This window comes from Lynx canadensis, chromosome A1 (genome assembly GCF_007474595.2).
Source record: "Lynx canadensis isolate LIC74 chromosome A1, mLynCan4.pri.v2, whole genome shotgun sequence".
NCBI classification, from domain to species: Eukaryota; Metazoa; Chordata; class Mammalia; order Carnivora; family Felidae; genus Lynx; species Lynx canadensis.
In genome coordinates, this window is record NC_044303.2 from 21,583,193 (window position 1) to 21,606,620 (window position 23,428).

Consider the following 23,428-nt stretch of genomic DNA (forward strand, 5'->3'; position numbering starts at 1 on the left):
GGATGGAGCCTGCTTGGGATTCTCTCCCTCTCCCTCTCTCTCTGTCCGTCCCCCAGTTGCTCTCTCTCAAATAAACTTAAAAAATTATTTCTAAGTATTCTTAGAGTTTTATTGCTACCATGAGATATTTTTCCTTTGTATTTTAACTGATTATTGCTATAAGTGAAAACTATTGAGTTATATCTATATCTATATAGTAACCAGCCACTTTTCTAAATTCTTGTTCTCCCCGTTCCAGCTTTATTGAGTGATAATTTGCACACAATAAAACCCACCCGTTAGGAGTACAGTTTGATGAGTTTAGTGAGTGTGCAGAGCTATGTGAGCACCATCACAGTCACCATATAGAACATTTCTGTCACTTTTTACGGAGGTTTCTCCCATCCCTTTGCAGATGTTCCCCGCCCCGACCTTTGGCACCAGGAAACATTGATCTGCTTTCCTGGCATTAAAGTTTTACTCTTTCTAGAATTTCCTATAAATGGGGGCGCCTGGGTGGCGCAGTCGGTTAAGCGTCCGACTTCAGCCAGGTCACGATCTCGCGGTCCGTGAGTTCGAGCCCCGCGTCGGGCTCTGGGCTGATGGCTCAGACCCTGGAGCCTGTTTCCAATTCTGTGTCTCCCTCTCTCTCTGCCCCTCCCCCGTTCATGCTCTGTCTCTCTCTGTCCCAAAAATAAAAATAAAAAAAAAAAAGTTGAAAAAAAAAAAAAGAATTTCCTATAAATGAAATCATACAATAGGTAGTCTTATTTAGCTTAAGCTACTGAATATTGTCCCACTACATGGATATATCCCAATTTATGTATCTATTTACCAGTTAATGAAAAATGGTGCTGTTTCTAGTTTTAAATTTTTTTAAGTTTACTTATTTATTTTGAGAGAGAGAGAGAGAGAGAGAGCATGAACCGAGGAAGGGCAGAGACAGAGGGGGAGAGCAAGAATCCCAAGGAGGCTCTGCACCATCAATGCAAAGCCACCATCAACGCAGAGCCCGATGTGGGGCTCAAACTCACAAACCGCGAGATCATGACCTGAGCTGAAACCAAGAGTTGGATGCTTAACCAATGAGCCACCCAGGCGCCCCTAGGCGCTGTTTCCAGTTTTAGACTTTTATAAATAATGCTGCTATGAGTGTCTGTGTACAAGTCTTTGTGTGGGCATGTGTTTTCATTTCTCCTGGGTAAATGCCTGGGAGTGTGATTCTTTAACCAGAGTAGCAACTGCCAAACATTTTCCAAAGGGCTCTACGATGTCCATTCCCACCAGCAATGTTTCATTGTTCTAACTGGTCCACATCCTCACCAGCACTTGGTGTCTTAGTCTGCTGCAGCTGTTGCAACAAAAATATCATAGACTGGTGGCTTACAGAACAGACGTTTATTTCTCATGTTTGAGACGCTTGAAAGTTCAAGATCATGCTGCTACCATGGTCGGGTTCTGGTGAGACACTTCTTGGCTTGCGGATGGCTGCCTGTTGCTGAGTCCTGACATGGCTCAGACAGAGCCTTTGTCTCTCTTCCTCTTCTTATGAGGGTGCTAATCCCATCATGGGGGCTCTACCCTCATGACCTCATTTAAACTCCATCATCTCTACAGGCCCCACCCCTAAATACCATCACATTGGGGGTTAGGGCTTCAGCAGATATATTTGAGGAGACACATTTGGTACATAACACTTGGTATTGTTTTAATATAGAGAGATCCCATGTGCACTTTATCCAGTTTCTCTAATGATAACACCTTGCAAAATTACAGTATCACAATGAGGATATTGACAGGGACACAATCGGAAGGAAGAACAAGGAGCACATGCTCAGACATTTATGGAATTACAAATGTCAGCAACCCCCAAGCTCATCGCCCCCAGGTTCTCCTATGATTGGTCCAGCAATCAGTGTCTCCCCTTCACTCGTACCCTGTGTTTGAGCGGCCGCTGACATCACGGCAGCCCTGATCCCGCGGGGCTGAGGAAACTCCATGCCCCAAACCCAACCTGCTGGCAATGGCCAAGACCCAAGAGAATTGCCTTACACCTCACAGTCTATCTTGAGGAAGCTTAGTGATAGCAGCCAAGGGCTCCAACAAGGAGGTGGCATCAAAGGTTTGATAGCCCCATACGCTCCCACACCGGAAGAGCTGTGGCCATTTAAATGCTTTGCACAGCCTACCTGAGTGGGTGGGCACCTTCTCAAAAGAGGGAGCCAGAGGCAGGATGCCTCTCCTTCCCAATGCAGAGAGCTTCTCTGAAGCTGTAGGCACCTCTCCACGTTCTCACTGGGCCACCCCCTCACCCTGCCACCTTTTGTCCCCCATGGTGGGGTGACCAACAGTCCCCGTTTCCCAGGGACTGAAGGTGTTCCTGAGATGGGGGGGGGGGGTCACCCTACCTGCTGTCTCTTTCACTTTTGACCTCCAAACCTTTCCTGTGTCTCCTTGTCTTCCTGTTCTAGCTTTTGTCCTGCCTTCTCCCTCCAGAAAATCTGACTCCAGAAAGTCTTCTGTCATCTACCCAAAACTGCCAAGGGTAAAGAAATAGTGATTTGAAGATATCTAACAGCATTGTTTATATTTAAACTGAGGCAGAACAGCTTTTTTTTTTTAATAATACAAAAAGAAGGGAATTAGAAGAAAGAAGAAAGCTGGTTTATCCCAAGTCTTGGGATGAGTAGTTCCTTGTGGGAAAAGGGCTTTTTACATATTCTGGGTATGTGCGTGCAAACACACACACACACACGCACACACATGTACACACGCACACATGCACACACACACACACCCCTCTGAGAGAAACCCCTGAGGCAGATTTCATCACTATTTTCTGGTTATCATTATATTTAGTATTGCCCCAACTCTTTGTGAGCTCTCTATCACGATGGACCACAGGCTATTTCTGGAGGGGTGTCAGGGAGTTACTGCCTCTCTTGCAGAAGCTGTGAGTCCCTTGGGGACAAAGACTATTACTTTCCCACCTTTGCATCTTCAAAGATGCACTGCCTGGCTGCATAGTTCATTTGCAAAACTGATTTCATCTCAAAGACCTCAAGATGTTTTATGACCATCAGCTCCATTAGCCAAATGAAAAGCAAGTTGGCTAGAGTGATGCTTTCCACTGGAGAATTTGTTTCTGCCCTTCCAAAATCACGGCCCCAAATCACAACCACTTTGTGGAAGAGATTCAGAGAAGCTTTTGTGTTATTCGAGATTTTACTTGCATGGTATACCTGTTAGTGAAGCTCTTTGGGGCAAGAACCTCTGCATTTATTTACTCAAGCTAGTTCAAGTGATGGATGGGCACACAGGGCAACTCATGGAAATGCAGCAGAAACTGAGATGTAGCTGGGCCACTGGAGGTTGGTTCTGATTCACAGGCAGCTCTGCGTTAAGGTAACTTAACTGCCTCATGGCTCCCCTCTAGGTTTGCTTCTCTTTCTGTTACTTGCTGGCTTTCTCGTCCTTTATTCTTTTTGTGTATCCCCATAGCATCTACTCATATGCATGTATTTTTCGTTGAATTGTGTCCTCCCCTCAACAGAACATGTTGGAGTCCTAACCCTCACTACATCAGAATGTGGCCCTACTTAGAGATGAGGTCTTTACACAGGTAGTTAAATGAGGCCATTAAGGGTGGGCCTTCATCCAGTATGACTGGTGTCCTTTTAAAAAGGGAAATTGGGGGCGCCTGGTTGGCGCAGTCGGTTAAGCGTCTGACTTCAGCCAGGTCATGATCTCGCGGTCCGTGAGTTCGAGCCCCGCGTCGGGCTCTGGGCTGATGGCTCAGAACCTGGAGCCTGTTTCCGATTCTGTGTCTCCCTCTCTCTCTGCCCCTCCCCCGTTCATGCTCTGTCTCTCTCTGTCCCAAAAATAAATAAACGTTGAAAAAAAAATTTAATAAAAAAAAAAATAAAAAGGGAAATTGAGGGGCACCTGGGTGGCTCAGTCAGTTGAGTGTCAGACCTTTGATTTTGGCTCCAGTCATGATCTCACGGTTCGTGGGTTGGAGCCCCACATCAGGCTCTGCTCTGACACCTTGGGGCCTGTTTGGGATTCTCTTCTGCACCTCCCCCTCTCTTGCACGTGTGCACTTGCATTCTCTCTCTCAAAATAAATAAACTTAAAAAAAAGAAACAAAAAAGGGAAATCAGGACCCAGAGACACAAACATGTTCCATGTAAAGATGAAGGCAAAGATCAGGGTGATGCTTCTACAAGCCACAGAACACCAAGGATTGCAGGCAAACCCCTAGCATCTTGGAGAAGTTCTGGAATGGGAAGTTCTGGAATACGCTCTCCCTCAAAACCCTCAGAATGAACTAGCCGTGCTGACACGTTGATCCTGGACATCCAGCTTCCAGGACTGTGAGATGGTAAGTATTGTTCTAAGCCGCGCAGCTTGTGGTACTTTATTATAGCAGCCCTAGCAAATACTACACCTTCCTTACTCATCCATGCTTCCTTGTAACTTGAGTTTATTCATAATGTCAAGTTGTTGTCTGCCTCTCATGACCTCTCCTACATACTTGCCTTCAGAATCAGTTTGGATTCACTCCCCTGTTTGTCAGTTTCTGTTTCAGAGAGTTGAGAATGTCATTGGCCCAGCCTGTCCCTGTTTGAATGTGGCTTTTTGGATAGGCCGCTTCGTAGGCCAGCAGCCAGCTTGTGAGTTGTCTGTTCTGGAGTCCTGTCATCCCTCCTTGTCCTCTGGCTCAGTCACCTCTAGCCAAAGCAGTGCCTGTCACTGTGTAAACCTCAATTTCCCATGGCTGTCCACTCTCTGGGGACTGGGGGCTAGCCTGGGCATGGCATGCATCATGATGAACACATCTAAAGAAATGCCCAGTACCATGTATGGAGAACAAGACAGCCACCTCGGTCTAGGAAGGGGCTCAGGGGGCCAATAAGTCCCATATCCCCTTTGAAATAGGTATTTTACCAATAACCCAGACAGATATAGGTTGAAAACTTTCAGCCAATACCAGCTTTCCAGAATTAAATAGCTCTGGTGATAAGAAAATTCTTCCTTATGGTGAGGTGAAATTAGTCTCCTTAGGACTTCTCTTCATTGGTCCTAGTTCTGCCCTATGCAATCCAAAAGGAAGTAGAATCCCCTGTCTACACTGCAGCGCCCCCTAGTGTCAGTGCATTCCACCATTTCTCCTGACCTGGTTTCCTGGCGCTTTTCCGTCCTCATTACTCAACACTGTTCCAGAGGGATCTGACTGTTACTCAGGAAGCCTGGGTCCAGGAGGGAAGGTAGAAAGATTATGGGTTTAGGGGTCTAACAGATGCACTCTTGAATGCTGGCTCTACCATTTACCAGCTGTGAAATTCTGAACAGAACCTTTTCCCTACCACAAATTCTTTCTGTAAGGAGGAAGGGGAAGAAAGAAGGAAATTTTCTGTCTGTGTTTCCTTATTGTCTTCATATGTTTGGGCTGCTATGACAAAATACCACCGATTGAGTGGCTTATAAACAAAAATTTATTTTTCTCAGTTCAGGAAGCTGGCGGTCCGAGATCAGGCTGCTGTCATGGCAGGTGAGGGCCCTCTCTCTGGTGTCTGGATGGTGCCTTCTTGCTGTGTCCTCTTGGTGGAAAGGCTAGGGATCTCACTGGAGCCTCTTTCGTAGAGTCATTAATCGCATTCAGGAAGGCTCTACCCTCATGACCTGAGCAGCTCCCAAAGCCCCCACCTTCTAATATCATCATCTTTGGGAATTAGAATTTCAACACATGCATTTGGGTGGGACACATTCACACCCTAGCATTTACCTATAAAGTATGGAAATATTTTCTTCAAAGCATTGCCATGAGGATTAAATAGAGCTTTGTAATGGGGCAGTATTTCTCAAACTTGAATGTACATAGGAATCACCCCAGGGATCTTTTCACGGTGCAGATTCTGATTCCATAAATCTAGGTCTGAAATTCTGCATTTCTGACAAGCTCTTGGGAGATGCCCAAGTTGGGATTCACGAGCCACATTTGAATTGCAAGGATGTAGGACACTTGGCATGATGCCTGGCACTTAGCAGAGTTCAGCAAAGGTTGATTCCGTCTTCTTCTGTCCTTTTCGTGACCCCTCTCGCCATACTCTGTCCTAGGATTAACTTTTAATTTTCATCCTGTCCCTGTGTAATAAAGTAACAATGCACTTGTCCAATTGAGATAAGCCTTGGAAAGTTTCCTTTCAAATCCTTAATCTGAGGAATAACTGTGTTGGCAGGGAAGGGCATATTCTTAAAAGATGTTTTCAAGTTCTAAATGGAACACTAAGCTGCTGCGATGTGGGCACAATAGAACTTTCGCGGGTTCTGAAAAGGCCAGCGCTGTCCTCCATTAATACCAGGCGGCAGTGCGTCTGCACCGGCAGGTTCCATCAAACAGAAGTCATCATGTCATTAAGGGGACGACAGCTGGGCAGCATAGATTTATGAAGTCACCAAAGCCTTGTCATCCAGGTCCATAGGAGGCTGAGCAGCTGATCCTTCCAGAAACAATGATGGGTGCTGTTGCCGTGACATGGAAAAATCAAGTCTGATTAGGCTGAGATTTTGTGAATCTGAATAGGAAATGCTAATAAATTTTGACAGGATTTACATAGTGATTCTATTCTGTTCCACTTTAGTCTCCCACCCTTAATAATGAATGTTGTTCTGTTTTCTCTGGCTCTTCATTCAAACAAGCTAAAAACAAAAAGCTTGCAAATACATTAGAATATTAATTTAGCCTTTACAAATACTAGTACAAATTACCAAAAAAAAAAAAAAAAAGAAAAATTTGGATTCTTTTTCTTTCTTATTTCTGTTTTTTTTTTAATGTTTATTTTGGGGAGAGAGAGAGAGCAAGTGCACTAGTGGGGGAAGGGCAGAGAGAGAGGGGGACAGAGGATCTGAAGTGGGCTCTGTGTTGACAGCAGCAAGCCCAATGTAGGACTCGAACTCCCAAACCAACCGTGAGATCACGACCTAAGTCAAAGTCAGAGGCGCAACTAACTAAGCCACCAGGTGCCCCTCTTTTTTTTTTTTTTTTATTTCTGTGAAGCCTTTTTTTCCCCCACTAAATTTTCTTTTAAAGGTTGAAATAATAAATTGAATATTTTCTCTAAAGTGGTCGTTGAATTACAGAGAGCAGTAACTTGCAGAGCCCAAACTTTTTTTGTTTTTATCTGAGCTTTGACTTGTAGTAGTTGTCTGAAAGCCTACAAAATACCGTGGTTATAATCACATGTCTATAACACCTTAAATGAAAATTGACACTGGCTGTGGTTACTTTTATTTGCCATGATACGTCTTAGCTTTTAAGTTGATTTTGTTAGCAGCACAATTAGATATATGGTTCCAATCATGTTTTAGAGCATCTAATAGGAACTTTTGTATGTTTTGAAACCAGAAATCCTGATCCGCAGAACTTGAACATTTAAATAAACAAACATTGTGGAATTTCCCTCATCACTATAGTTTCACTATAGTTGAAATTTTCAATTGTATAGTTGGAATTTTCACTATAGTTGAAAAATTAATAGCAGGAAGAAGATATTTTCAACATTTATTGCTTTATGATAACCTACACATGGAAAGGCTCCTGAACACTGCCATGAAGCTCAGCAACGGTGTCTCAGGGGAATGAGATTGGGGGTCGGGAGGGAAAGAGTTGTCCCTTTCACTTTATACCTTTTTATTTAGTTCTTTTTTTAAACTTTCATTATGTATCCCTTTAATAATATTTTTTAGTAATTAAAATAGCAAAGGTGCACCACCAGAAGAAATGTCATAGAATTAGCATGTGATCCAGTAAGCCCACTTTTACATAAATATCCAAAGAAATCGAAACCAGGGACTTAGATACGTGCACATAGCAGTATTATTCACCGTAGCCAGAAGGTGGAAGCAGCCTAAATGTCCATCAGCAGATGAGCAGACCAACACAATGTGGTGTATGCATACAATGGAATATTATTCAGCCTTAAAAAGACATGCAATTCTGGTACATGCCACAACACAGGGAAGCTTGTGGACATTATGCCAAGTGAAATAAGGCAGTCACAAAAAGATAAAAATTGGGTGATTCCACTTATATGAGGTACTTAGAGACAAAGTAGAGTGAAGGTTGCCAGGGGCCAGGGATAGGGGGAGAATGAGGAGTTATTCAGAGTTTTACAGAGTTACACAGAGTTTCAGTTTGGGAAGACTCAGTTATGGAGGGAGATAAATGGTGATGGTTGCACAAGAATGTGAATGTACTCAACACCACTGAATTGTATACTTAAAATGGTAAATCTTATGTCTATTTAACTACAGTAAAAAAAAAAAAATTTTGTTTTATTTACATTCTTTTTAGGGGAAAGAAAGCCAGGCCTGGGTACTCAAGACCGAGGAGCTGTGCATGCTCAGGCCTGGAGGAGTAAAAACCAGCCTGAGGCCTTCTGAGAACACACGTATAAGTGCTCTCAGCCCTGGCAAGGGAGCCCAAGGGGAGGGCCGGGGGCTCATCACTGTTTGGCTACAGTGCTGGGCAGGGCAGAGTCTGGACCCACCAGGCCTCACCACGGCCTGCCCTTCGTACCCCTGGGCTGCCATCCCTATCCTTCCTTCCACCTCTAAGCCTGCCTGCCAAGGCACAGCTCTAGGACTACCTCCTCCTGGAAGTCTTCCCTGATTGTCCAACCATAGGCCCCCTCATCTTTTTCCAGTCTGTATTGAATTAGAAGTTGGTGTTACTCAGCTAGATAAACTCTCTGAGGCCAGGGCCCAGGCTATTCTAAATTTAAATAAATAAATAAATAAATAAATAAATAAATAAATAAATAAATTTTAAAAAGTCCTGGCAATTGATTAAAAAATGTTATTCAATTAGTAATGTTATTCTTTCTTCCATGTCTCTTGTTCTACCTGTCTGATTTTTTTAATTAAAATTTTTTTGGCGGGGGGAGGTAATTGTAGATTCACATGTGATTATAAGAAATAATACAGAGAAAGCCCATGTACACTTGGCTTAGCTTTCCCCAGTGGTAACATTTTTCAAAACTATAGTGTAGGGGTACCTGGGTGGCTCAGTCGGTTAAGCATCTGCCTCTTGATTTCGGCTCAGGTCATGATCTTGAGGTTCGTGAGATTGAGCCCTGCGTCCAGCTCTGCACTGACAGTGAAGAGCCTGCTTGGGATTCTCTCTCTCTTCTCTCTCTGCCCCTCCCCCAACTCCCTCTCTTTCAAAATAAATACACTTTAAAAAATGTTAAAAAAAAAACACCCGATAACATGTATAATATCGGTCATTGACGTTGGTGCAGTCCACTCATTCAGATTTCCCTAGATCCACTGGCACATGTGTGTGTATTAAGTTCTGCATCATTTTATCAACTGGTTAGGTTCAAGTGTCCACCACAACAGGATATCAAGCAGTTGCAACACCACAAGGATACCTAGTGTTTTCCTTTTGTATCAACTATCAACTCCCCCAACCTCCTCCAGCCACTAACCCCTGGCAACCACTAATATGTCCTCCATTTCTAAAATTTATCATTCCAAAAAGCGTTATATAAATGGGGTGAAAGGGGCACCTGGGTGGCTCAGTCGGTTAAGCGTCCGATTCTTGGTTTCAGCTCAGGTCATGATCTCACAATTTGTGAGTCTGAGGCCCGCATCAGGCTCTGCCCTGGCAGTGCTGAGCTTGCTTGGGGTTCTCTGTCTCCCTCTCTCTCTCTCTGCCCTTCCCCCACTCTCACTGTCTCTGTCTCAAAATAAATAAATTTTTAATGGATGAATGAATGAATGAATGAATGAATGGAATCAGAGAGTATATAGTCTTTTGGAGTTGGCTTTCTTCGCTCAGCAAATCCCCTGGAGATCCATCCACGTTGTTGAGTGTATCAATAGTTGGTTCCTTGTTACTGCTTGGGAGTGCTCCAGTACTGAGTGCTCCAGGACTGAGGTTTGTGTAACATTCACCTGTTGAAGGACATCCAGCGTTAAGCTATTACAGATAAAGCTGCTGTGGACATTTGTGTGCTTGTTTTTGTGTGAACGTAAGTTTTTGTTTTTCTGGGATAAGTGCCCAAGAAAGTTGTTGGGTCCTATAGTAACCGCGTACTTCATTTTAGAAGAAACTTCCAGACTCTGGTTTTCCAGAATGGTATCATTTTATCCCACCAGAAATGTGATCCACATCCTTGTCAGTATTTGGTGTGGTCACTATTTTTTATTTTGCCATCCTGATAGGTGTGTAGTACTAACTCGTTGTGGTTTTAATCGGCATTTCCCTGTCCGCTAATGATGTGGAACATCTTTTCATGTGTTTGCTGTCTGTATATCCTCTTTGGGGAAATGTGTCTTCATTTCTTTTGCCCATTTTCTAAATGGATTGTTTGGGTGGTAGTGGTGGTTTAACTGTTACTCCCCTCCCCCCCTTTATTTCTTATTCTTTTAGTAAACATTTGTCAGCGTGTACATCTATCAGGCATTTGGGATGCAGAGATAAAAGACAAAGACTTTTCCCTAAAGGAACTGACAGTTTTGAGGAAGAGATAAGCAAGCAGGTTTCTATGTAGGAGAGGCACCCACTTCCCACCAAGAGAATCAGGGAAGCCTTGCTGCCTGGAAGAGGCAGCATCCAGTCAGCATGTGGAGGCATGAATATATTTTTTATACTTTACATATATTACAGCTGACCCTTGAAGTCATGAGTTGTACTGCACAGGTCCACTTACATGTGGGTTGTTTTGATAAATACGGTACAATACTGTAAGTGTTTTTTCCTTATGGTTGTCTTAATAATTAATTTTCTCTGGCTCACTGTATTGTCAAAATATAGTATATAATACATATGGCATGCAAAATATGTGTTAATCAATTGTTTATGTTATCAGTAGGGCTTCCAGTCATCAGTAGGCTGTTGGTAGTTAAGTTTTTGGAGAGTTAAAAATTATATATGGATTTTTGACTGCACAGGGATTGGTGCCCCTAACCTGTGTTGTTAAACAGTCAGCTGCATACTGCCATTACATTTGAGACATTAATATAGTAAGAAATATAGAGTGCCTTCTAAAAGCCCCTCAAGGTATCTAAGTAATTCGTTATATGAACTTGTCATTAATTCAAGATTAGCAAACGCTGGACACAAAATATCATCCTGGGTTCTTAAAGATTCTAAGATAAGACAACATCCCAGACCCTAAAGATGTCTGATCCAATGAGGACGGGAGATCCATAACCAGCAGACAGTTGACTACAGAAGCACAAACTTAGAAACACAGGAGATTGAGAAATTTGTCACTACGAGGTTTGGGAAGATTTCTTGGAGAGGAAGGATTTGAGCTGGCATTTGAAAAAGTAATAGAACTTAAACAGGTAGATATAAAAGGGAGAAATTTTGTTAAACACTCGTAGGTCCCTGCTTGTTATAGATTGCCAGATCCCCATCTTGTTCTTACGCACAGAGTTGCTTCTGAGGAAAGGTCCTGGACCTAATGCCAGAGTCTGTGTTTTACTAATGCTCCAGTTAAAGAGATTGTGACTGGAAGTCATGTCTAGTTTTAGGATGAGATCCACAATCTAATTTTAGGAGGTCCTTTATCTTACAGATAGAGGGTCAAATTCAGCCCAGCCTTATTGCTCCCACTGGCCAGACCAGTGGCTGTATTTTATCAAGAAAGTCCCCAGGCCAAGCCAGGGAAGTGGTGTGGATTTCCTGCTATGTTTCTGCTAAAAAAAAAAAAAAAAAAAATTGATTGGTGAAAATAAAGTGTTTCAAAGTGAATGGAGAGTACTTCTTATTTTTAAATATTGCTGTTTATCTCCTATGTAATTTTTTAAAATCTCCTTTAAAGAATATAATGTTTACATATACTCTGAGGTAAACCCCATTTACCAAGTAAGTAACGTAACAAAACAAACCAACTTTGAAGCTTCTGTTTGGCAGGGATTAGCATGGGTAAGAAAATGGAAGATATTAATGAGATGGGGAGAAAATCAGATTTCTTCTCTCAGTCAGAGAAAAGAAAGGCAATTACAAACTGTAATGTAAACAAAAATATAAGAAAGTCAGGGCCCAAATATGTAGCAAACTAAAATATAGCATGATTTTGAGAAATTTGTGAGTGTAATAAGGGGTATTCCAGCTGCCACATTCTTCTTAAATGACAAGTCAAAATACTCAATCTGGAGAGAGAGAAGTTGCAGCCCTTTGCAGTGAATGACGTTTACATAATCACCATGTTGTAAATGCTGTTGATTTTCAGCCTTTAGAATCTACATATAAATAAAATAGGAAGACAAATAACGTTTACAGAACAAGAATGGAAATGTAATCAATCTCAGCAATGTACAAAGTAGACAGGAGTGGGGCACTGGAAATGGGGAAGAAAAGAAGAAAGCATGGTGGGGGCTAGCATTCTCCTCCCAGATGCTGTGCAACACTGATGAGTAAGTTGAGGTTTTAAGTTTACTACTTAAGTTATGAATTTGGGTAACTAATGGAAGAATTAAAGAGAATAATATAGCTATTTGAAAGGTTTAGGACATGCCACTCTAAGCTATGCCACTTTGGCGTATTGATTATTTTGAGTGGAAGGCAATTGGAAAGCAGCAGGTGTGGGAAGGCTTTCTACCTTAGGCTTTCTGGCCTCCTCCTTTCTACCTAAAATCAGATCGTTAAATTTCCCATGAGAAAGGTGCCCCCCTGTACCAGGAAGAGAAGAATGTTCTTATCACCAGAGACTGGGAGTCGATGCTGAAATGGGCCTCTACAAACAAACCTACTAAAATAACCCTTATCTTCCATTAGTTTCCCTCATATATTTCTTAGTCACTTTCCCACAATTTACTGTCCCTAGTCCAAGCCCCTTTGTCTTGTCACATCTCCATAATTTATTGTTCTTTGTGTAAAAAAGTATATAAACCTTTTGGCCTAATAGCTTCTTTGGGTCTTTGTTTTCCTTTTAAGGACTTCCATGTACATGTAAAAATATTAAATAAAATTTGCGTGCTTTCCTCCTGTTAGTCCATCATGTCAGTTAATTCTTAGGCCAGCTCCTGGGTCTAAGAGCGCAGAAGGAAGGTTTTCCACCCCTATGCTGCCCACAAACCTGTAGAGTGTGGGGAAGCAGAGGGTAGACATCTATTAAATCATAGTTTTTCAGGATTGGCAGTTAATTGAGAATGTCTAAAGAAATAGCAGTGTCAAGTATATTGTGAGTTAGGACAATAATCCCCAGAACTAAATACAGAAGTGGCTCTAAATGGTAAACTCTGGGAAGCAGCACTATAAGTGAGCAGGGAATAGGGAGAGATACGATTTTAATGTCATATAAGCAGTTGCGTTGATATAAAGAAATGGGAAAAAAAAGTTGTATTGACCAGAGATAAAATTTGTTCAAAGGAGGGACCCCTGGGTGGCTCAGTCGGTTAAGTGTCTGACTTCAGCCCAGGTCATGATCTCCTGGTTTGTGAGTTTGAGCCCCACATCGGGCTCTGTGCTGACAGCATGGAGCCTGCTTCAGATCTCCTGCCTTGCTCTCTCTGCTCCTCCTCTGCTTGTGCTCTCTCTCTCAAAAATAAATAAACTTAAAAAAATTTTTTTTTAATTTGTTCAAAGGAGCAGCATGCCAGTCAGATTCCCCAGTGAATTCTAATTAATTAGTTTTGAAATTTTAAGCAAAGAAACATTTCGGTGATAGAAAAATACTAAGTGTGATTGCAGGTATTTTATTACCTAAAATTTAAAATGTAGCCTGTAAGTGTTTTAATTTTCCTAAATTTGCCCTATGTGCAGGAAAAAGAATTATTTCAGGTCTGATACAGATAGGTGAATACCACTTTTGTTAAGAGAGATCTTGGATTTTTTTTTTTTTTTGAGACAAGACAAAATGAACTGCTGTGAGGTACCTCTCAAAGGTACAAAATTTTTGGAATCATCCAGAATTTGGCCTGTTCAATATAACATTTAAGCTCTTTCCTTGTGCAAAATTTTCAATTTATTTTTTCCCATAAGAACACACCTCTAAATTTATAATGCCAATCATTGAAAAACAGCATTTATTATATAAACATTCCCTCTGTCTGCAAGGCCTGGGCATCAGTCTCTAGGATCGCACCCCACCGGCTTGTGTAGGTGCTTGCAGGTACGATGTTCAGAGGGAGCAGACCAGGAGGTGGGCTCCTGGGGACGTGGCCATGTGAAGCCGTGTATCTCCGGTGCCATCCTGTGGTTGTGATGCTGAATTAGAGCATGTTTTCATTTTCTCTCCAGGAAGGCCCTTTTGTCTACTTGTCTTTCGTAGGAAACATCGCAGATTCCGAAGGCTTGATTGCTTCATTGTGTGAGTAATTTAAAATGTTTGCATTTGAAACGTTTGAGGAGATTAATTGCAAGTGTGGCTGTCCATTAAATGAGTACCTGTAGCACAAATTGTATGATTTCATTTATGTGAAATGTCCAGAATAGGTGAATCTAAAGACACAGATTATAGGTTGGTGGTTGCCTAGAACCATGCGGAGAAGGGGTGCCAGAGGAGGGGGGTGAAGAATGAATGACTGATAATGGGTATGGGTTTCTTTGCGGGGGGGAGGGGTTAATGAAATGTTTGAAAAATTTCATTGTGATGATTCAAATCTGTGAGTGTACCGAAACCCATTGAATTGGACACTTTAAATGGGTGCCTTGTATGACACGTGAATTATATCTCAATAAAGCTGTATACTAGAAAATATTCTTAGTGCGGATTGAAGAGTTTGCAGTATTTAAACTGGGTGTTTCCCATACTTTTAATTTCAGCTCTCAGTTTATTATATATATGTATCTGTAGTCTTGTAGATAATTTCCAAAACTCCTGCTGCTCTGCAGAGCTATTAACTGGTTTTCCCTGTCTTCTTCTGCTTACTGTAAATCAATTGACGTTCCATCAGTTAGTATCGACTTCCTCTCATGTACTGTGTCAATTTTGACAAGTGAGCCGTGTAACAACAGAGTCCTTTGCCACTATTACAGAACTGCCTTGTGCAAGGTAACTTCTTTCAGATTTTGCTTCTGAAATTCTGCGTCATTTATCTCATTTCTTCCATGATTCTGAAATCAGATCCTCCAGCCAGGATCTGTGTTGGGACTCCGGTTCATCACTTGTGTTAGGAAACTTCTGGAGAATTGAGAGAGCTATAGTTAGTGCTTCTCAAAGCAAACCATGTGTCATCTTTGATGCCTGCCAGGTCCTAGCCAATGGTAGCTCAGGGAGCCTGATCCCCACTTTAGGAGTGAAATGCTGCTTGTGCACCTTTGTGTGTGTGATGTGATGAGTTGGCCAGATTAAACTGTGCTTGGGAATTGCCTGGGAGGCCCGAAGGCTGAAAGACCCCAGCCTAAGTCATTGTCCTCCACCCTGGCTGCCTGGCCTGGCATCAGAGCAAGTGAACAGCCCAGATTTGACTTAGTCCCATGAAATGCAAATGTCTAACATGATTTTTATCAGTCATCTTCAGTTTACATTTTTTGCCTTAAAAAAAGAGAAAGCCCATTTAATGGTGGGGTCCTTTATTCTTGAGAAAAGGAAAATCCAATAGATTAAAGTAGTACTTCTCAGACTTTAAAGTGCACCAGATTGCCTTGGGCTCTTGTTAAAATACAGATTCTGATTCGGAGGGTCTAGGGTAAGGCCTCCCAGATGTGGATCAGTAGACTATCCTTAGATTCACAAGGATGTAGAGCTGGCTTATAAGCATTATGTGGACCCTGTTAAAGGAGAATTATTCATGCCACTGGTTAAAGATGATAAAGAAGAATTTATTTAGGAGGTACGACTACAGTGGGGGCTTGTAGCAGGGGAGAAAGATCGGGCTCAACTCCAAATACGGCAAGGAAGGTGGACCCTTTTTTTAATGTTTATTTATTTTTGGGAGAGACCGAGACAGAGTGTGAGTGGGGCAGGGGCAGAGAGAGAGGGAGACAATCTGGAGCAGGCTCCAGGCTCTGAGCAAGCTGTCAGCACAGAGCCTGACTCAGGGTTCGAACTCACAAACTGTGAGATCATGACCTGAGCTGAAGTTGGACGCCCAAACAACTGAGCCACCCAGGCGCCCCAGGAAGGTGGAGCTTTATAGCCAAGAAGCAGGTGGGGTCAGTGGATGGAAAATTACTAAGAAGAAACATTGAGGTTTGGAGGGTTCTTAATAGACTGACTCAACAGGATTCTTGCTGCAGGCAGGCCAGGGGGATATGACATACAGGGTGTGGATGAGGAATTTGATCAGTTATCAAGAGTGATCAAGTATCTGCACCCCCATGTTCACGGTAGCATTATTCACAGTGGCAAAGGCATGGAAACAACCTAAGTATCCATTGATGAATGAATGGATAAAGTGTGTGTGTGTGTGTGTGTGTGTGTGTGTGTGTGTGTGTGTGTGTATGCACGTGTGCATGCAGTGGAATACTATTTAGCCATAAAAAATCAAGAAATTCTGCCATTGTGACAACATGGTTGTACCTTGAGGGCATTGTACTAAGTGAAACAAGCCAGACAGAGAAAGACAAATACTATATGATCTCACTTATATGTGGAATCCTAATTAAAAAAAAAAAAAGGCAAAAACAAAACTGAAACTCATAGAAAAAGAGATCAGATTTGTGGGGTGTGGAGATTGAGGGAATTGGATTAAGGTGATTAAGAAGTGCAAACCTCTAGTTACAAGATAGAGGAGTACTGAGGATGTAATGTACCACATAATGACTCTAGTTACCACTGCTATAAGTTTTCAAGAGAGTGGATCCAAAGAGCTCTCATCATCAGGAAGAAAGCACCTCTTTTTCTTATTTTTTTTTGTACCTGTGTAAAGTAATGGATGTTCACTAAACTCATTGCAGTCATTTCACAACAGATGTAAACCAAGTCAATGTGTTGCACACCTTATACCTACCCAGTGCTGCTTGTCAGTTACATCTCAACAGAACTGGTGGTGGGGGAAGCGAGCAGATACCAAGAAAGGGGGATTTTTGCTGTTGTGACCTAGTAGGATTCTTGGCTAAAACTGGACTAAGCGAGCCAAGGACAGAGCCCTGGATGGGGGGCCTTGCTGAGGAGAGGGCTCAGAGGACCCCGACTCAAACTTGGTCAAGAAGACAGTCTTTGTCACCCCTCACCCTCTCCTAATCACTCTGGGGTGAAGGGCCCAGCTGTGGCTCAGGGACTGGGATCCTACTCCAGCCCCAGCGTGTCTTTCCCTCTAAACTTCTGCCTGAGCCTGGCAGTCAGTCACAGAATAAATGACACTAATCACATCATCAGGCTTACTAACACTCTGTTTGCCCTTTTGCTATCTAGGTGTTTAACCAGCAGAAAAAATGACCAGAGTTAGGTGGCAGAGGAGGAGATGCCAGAGGCTTGATGCGCTGGGACCACCTTCCTCTCCAGCAGTGACCCCGGGCCCCATCCCTGCGCGTGCAGGCATGCATACACACACACACACACACACACACACACACACACACACACACAGTCTCCTTCAGCTCTGCTGAACTAAATGTGATTTCAGACACACCGTGTTCCCTCCGTTCCAGGCCTTTGTGGCGCGCGTGCTCCTCCCTGAAGCACCCTCTCCTTCACCCAGTTCATGGGTCACCTCTTGTGGTGTAAGGCCCGAGATTAAAATCCGATATTATGTGTGCCTTGACATCTGATAAAATCTGGAGGGACTCACATGGCCTAACCATAAGAGGAACCCCACTCTGCTTCCTCATGTGAGGTCCCCTAGCCAAGCGACCCTCCTTGTCACAGGGACCAGGCATGGTGCCTACGGGTCCCTGAGGAGCAAGTGGGCTTCAGTTCCTTGCCAGCCCCCCAAATTATTGGAGGAAGCCAATCCCATCTTGCCTCTGGAACCAGGGGCCACCCCATTGTCGTTACTGCAGAGCTGGCTCCTGTGGCCCCTCCTAGTTCACTCCGTCTCTAAGTGCACCCCCCACCCCACCCCGTGTGGCCCTGTGTGGTGCAGTGTCATCTCTCCCCAGGCTGTGAGTGTGTGTGACTAGTAAGTTGCCATCAACCTCATCTATCCAGTGCCACCTGTCTTGTGTGGCCATCCCTATAACCCGAGGGTGGGACTCCTTCCCTCACCAACAGGGGGAAGAGGAAGTGATCAAAACACCTCACCTCCCTCATCTGGCTTAAAGTGTCACTTCCTCCATGTCCCATGCTCAGTTGCCATCACTTATGACAGGGTCCAACCTCATGGAACAGGAGCTCCCAGCGGGCCACCTGTGCCTTAGGCCCTAGCTGATGCTACATTCCCCAGGCCCAGCACAGAACCTTCCATATGCTCCAGAAGATTTGTTGAATTAAAGAATGAATGAATGGTGTTATTTTTGAGTGTCTAAACAACAACTAATCTCTCAGTTCCTAAAGCACTGACATTTTTCTTAAGTGACACTTCCTTAGACTTGGGGTGCACTAGAGGGAACACTTCAGGTATTGTGTATGTGTTTAGATTTACAGGAAAAGCTTCCTTTCACTAATATGTTGTTTTTCAGTTCATTCCTGGGCTGGCGGTCGGCTAAGGACTGGCAGGAAAGCTCTGCCTGTCCTGCTGGCCCTGTCTGGCCTTTCAGAGTCTCTGCTCAGCTTGTGTCTGTGTGTTATCTCATTAAATGACTAATCCTGTTTATTGGCCTTTCTTTCTGCCAAGACAGCCTTTCATTAGAACCTGTTGTCCCTAGCCCTGAGGGATCCTACCTTGGGCCATTAATAGAGACTAGAGCTTTGTCCTGCTGCTTCACCAATCCCGATTATGTAGCTAATATTTGATGATTCATATCTTGTCTAAATAATGTGAGAATAATATTGAAAGGAGAGAAGAGGTGAAACTTTCATTTAAAAATATTTTTTTTAATGTTTATTTTTGAGAGAGAGAGACAGAGTGTGAGCTGGGGAAGGGGCAGAGAGAGAATCCAAAGCAGACTCCAGGTTCTGAGCTGTCAGCACAAAGCCTAATGTAGGACTCGAACCCACCAACTGTGGGATTGGATCATGACCTGAGCTGATGTCAGACGCTTAACCAGCTGAGCCACCCAGGTGCCCCGAGACTTTGATTTTTTTTTACTCTGATCATTTGAGATCTTAGGACTGGCATGTATTAGTTTGATAAATTAAAAAAAGGGAAGAGGGAGAGAGGGAAGGAGGGAGAGAGGGAAATAGAGAGGAAGGAAGGAAGGGTGGGTTGGCTCTCCCAGTGCATGGCTCTCAGTCCTGCTCTAAAAAGACTTTCTCACCTCATTCTTTCTAGAAGAAACAATCCTGATAATGGGGTCTGGAAAGATCTTTTAGGGCATGCCCACTCCCTGGTGAACACATTTGAGGCCTTTGTGGTGGCTGTTGTTAGTGACTCCTGTCTGGACTGAAACATCCCCTTTGTCCATGTGGGGGATTCATTCTCTGTGTCATTACCATTCCACCTTCCTCCCCCCGAACCTCCCCACTGCCAGTACAGGGCTCAATTTCTCTTCAATTATTAATAAACACATGTTTTTTTAATAAACATTTCCTTAATAATAATTTTCCCACATCTAGATTATACCTACAGACTTTATATGGGAATTTTGAAGTAAGGAACTGTAACACAGTTAACAAGCTAATTATTAGAGATGGTCTTTTCAAAATCTGGCTGTGTTGAATTAATTCAGAATTCTGTTGCTTATAATAATGATAGCAGGGGTGAAAAGGGCACATGTATGCAAGCACTTTGGGAACGAAATCCTTTTACAAATATACCAAGATATTGTTATTAGTACTTGTGCGGTAAATGCGTTTCAGCCTCCGTTCTCCTCTTGCCTTCCTCTAAGGCATTATGGGCAGTGTAGGGAGTGACAGTTTCTCTTTTTGTCTCCTCGTTAGGGGAAAAAAGGTCATTTTCACTGACTGTCATAAAAATAGTTGCCAGATGAGTAACAAAATGTATTTCACTTTTAGGGAAAGAATATGGCAAAGCTGATGCAAGATGGCTTTATTTTGACCCAACCATTGTGTCTTTGGAAATTCTGACTGTTGTCTTGGATGGGTCTCTGGCATTGGTCCTCATTTATGCCATAGTCAAAGAGAAATATTATCGGTAAGTGCTCTTCTCCTGGCCTGCTGAAGAGAGGAGAAACATTAGCTGTCTCGATGCCTACATGGCATTTGGAGTAGATTAGGACCACATTCATTTGTTAGATTAGAAATGAAAATTGTTCAATATTAGATAGGAAGCGTGGTGCCACCAGGATAATTTCAGATGATTCAAAATAAAAACGATAGGAAATAGGATTGTAGGGACCACCTAGTCATTCTACGAGGAAGGAAGTGTGAAGAGCATTGGATGATTTTTCACCAATATTTTGGGAAGTAAAGGGTAATGCCTCCAACCCTTTCCCAATCGCCCCCCAAATCTTGAAAACTCCTATTCCAGGGGCGCCTGGTTGGCTCAGTCGGTTGAGCATCCGACTTCAGCTCAGGTCATGATCTTGCCATTTGTGAGCTTGGGCCGCATCCAGAATCCACTTCAGATCTTCTGTCCCTCCCCTCTTTCTCTGCCCCTCCCCCACTCGCACTGTCTCTCTCAAAAATAAAAAAACCTTTAAAAAAAAAAAGAAAACTCCTATTTCACTTTACACCAAGTAAATTCTCTTAATTTGGAATTAGATATGCAGGACAAATCTTTTCAGAAACAGGTTGTGGAGGGTGTGAGGAAGGCAGGAGAGAGGAAAGGGAGGAGAAAGGTGGAAGATTAACCACTGTCAGTCAGACTCTGAGACTTTGAACTCTCTTCCCTCCCTCCTACCCTTTCCCTTCCTTTCCTTCTTTCAGACAAAGTGACGTAGGGCAAATAGGATGCTATCCTGGGGATGATTCCCAAAACAATGTCAAATAGGCACGATTGCATTCAACTTTTTAGTGTCTTGAATCAAAGAAGTATTTTTTAAAGCTTCATCACAAAATTTCAGGTTTGAACGAAACCTCTAAGGTCATTTAGTCCACTTTCCTCCCACCCAATTTTACTTAGATAGTTGGCAGGAAAAATTAAATTTCTTCCTGGTGTCTTGATATATCTTTGTCTCTATGATCTTGGTTGTAGATTTACTACCTGCACCCATTTGTTTAGTACTTGAACCATCTATAGTATCTGCATTGTTGAGTACTTACATATCCACGTATCTCGTCTACTCTCCACCATATTCTTTGAGGAAGGAACTGTTATTATTCTCCCCTTTTACAGCCAGTAAAATTGTGGCTTGTAGCAAGATTCGCATCTAGGTCTCTCTTTGCTGGGTGAGATGTGACCTCCATAAATCTTCCTAAGAGTGGAACAGGATACCTGAGAGACTTTATTTAACTCTGAGGATAATCTTCTAGGCAGGGCAGTATTGCTTCTCCAGAGAAAGCATGGATCTCCCATGAATTACATTGACTTGCCCCATTGAAGGAGCACTGTGGGAAACCTGAGGTCCAACTTCAGAGAGGTCTTCTGCTGTGGAAGACGGTGTAAATGCTGCCATTTAAGAAAAGAGGTCAGGATTCAGGGTGACAGGCTGGGCTGAGCTGGCGGCTTCATCCCTTGTTTCTTTCTCTCTAACAGGCATTTCCTACAGATTACCCTGTGCGTGTGTGAATTATATGGCGGGTGGATGACCTTCTTCCCGGACTGGCTTATGGGAAGCCCCAACCTCAACACCGACAGTTGGCTCTACTTTGGGGTCTATCTGGTATTTTTCAATAGTGTGTGGGTTCTGATCCCAGGACTGTTACTGTGTCAGTCATGGGTAGAACTCAAGAAAATGTATTACAAAGGAACCAGTTCAGGGAAAAAGTTTCAGTGACTTTTCAAAATCACAAACACTGATTTCTTGCTTTATAAGCCAGAATGGATCAACCCTTCTTGTTTGGCCAAAATGTAATGCATTCCAGTGTATACTTTCCTTTTATAGTGTTGTTCCTCAACAGCTTATTTCAAATTGATTGCAAGGTGGCAAGTCTTTGTTTTTGTTTTTGTTTTTGTTTTTCAATTAAATGACAATATGGGGAACAGAGAGTAAATTTTAACTTGTAATAATAACATCTTTAATTATACACTTTTATGGCTCTATTAATTGTTCCACATTATTAAAGCCAATTATCATAAAATACTATAGAGCATATTATATTAATTTTTTATTCCAAGAACATATTGTTGCCTCAGCTTTTTTAAAAATGTAAATAAATCCAAGTTAGTTAACATATAGTGTAATAATAATTTCAGAAATAGAATTTAGTGACTCATCACTTGCCTCAGCTTTTAATCATCTCACTTATGTTTCGGTTACCAAAGTGAGACCAGACATGAAATGAATGCTTCTATTTTACATTTGTCCTTTATCAAATTTGTGAAGCCAACAGATATGATAGTAGCAGAACCCTGTAAGTAGATTAGAAATGGACCAAGTTTCACACAGACAGGTGACACAAAAGGATACAAAAAGCTGCAATAAGTTTGACTGCACTAAAAGTACTCTGTTCGGGGCGCCTGGGTGGCGCAGTCGGTTAAGCGTCCGACTTCAACCAGGTCACGATCTCGCGGGCCGTGAGCTCGAGCCCCGCATCAGGCTCTGGGCTGATGGCTCAGAGCCTGGAGCCTGTTTCCGATTCTGTGTCTCCCTCTCTCTCTGCCCTCCCCCGTTCATGCTCTGTCTCTCTCTGTCCCAAAAATAAATAAACGTTGAAAAAAAAAAAAAAAAAAAAAGTACTCTGTTCATCAAGTCACCACTAAGAGAGTAGAAAAGGAACCCAGAAGGTAGAAGGTATTTGCAGTACATACTACTGACAAAAGACCCATCCTGAATAAAGAACTCCTGTAAGTCGATTAGAAAGTCAAATCGAAAGTTAACAAAATATTTATGTTTTTTGTGGTTTTTTGTTTTTTAATTTTTTAAATATTTATTCATTTTTGAGAGAGAGAGACGGAGCTCAAGCGGGGGTGGGCAGAGAGAGAAGGAGACAGAATCCCAAGCAGGCTTCAGGCTCTGAGCTGTAAACACAGAGTCGGACGCAGGGCTCGAACCCACGAGCCACGAGATCATGACCTGAGCTGAAGTCAGACACTTAACCGACTGAGCCACCCAGGCACCCCTTAACAAAATATTTGAATAACTACTTCATGAAAGAGAATATACAGATGAGAATTTAGGAAACCACAATAAGGTGTTCCTCCACACCTATCAAAATGGTAAAAGTGGGGCACCTAGGTGGCTCAGTTGGTTAAGCGTTCGACTTCAGCTCAGGTCATGATCTCACAGTTTGTGGGTTCAAGCCCTGTGTCGGGCTCTGTGCATCAGGCTCTGTTCTGAGAGCTCAGAGCCTGGATCCTGCTTCAGATTCTGTGTCTCTCTCTCTCTCTCTGCCCTTCCCCACTCATGCTCTTGTCTCTCTCTCAAAAATAAATAAAATGCTAA

The 23,428-nt window shown here is 42.8% G+C and overlaps 1 protein-coding gene and 1 long non-coding RNA gene across 2 annotated transcripts in view; one reads left to right on the top strand and one right to left on the bottom strand.

Moving 5' to 3' along the window:
• EBPL (EBP like) overlaps positions 1–22,118 on the top strand; it is a 33,564-nt gene extending 11,446 nt beyond the window's left edge. The window contains exons 2-4 of the mRNA XM_030310200.1: positions 14,240–14,309; positions 19,938–20,076; positions 21,580–22,118. Of these exons, the coding sequence (XP_030166060.1) occupies positions 14,240–14,309; positions 19,938–20,076; positions 21,580–21,820 (450 nt within the window). The 3' untranslated portion in view covers positions 21,821–22,118. The remainder of the gene's footprint in view (positions 1–14,239; positions 14,310–19,937; positions 20,077–21,579) is intronic.
• Positions 14,009–21,583, bottom strand: LOC115510426. Its single transcript, XR_003967717.1, has 2 exons — positions 21,147–21,583; positions 14,009–15,122 (listed from the first exon to the last, which is right to left on the bottom strand). It is a non-coding gene; the product is annotated as an uncharacterized LOC115510426 (long non-coding RNA).
• Positions 22,119–23,428: the final 1,310 nt, after the last annotated feature.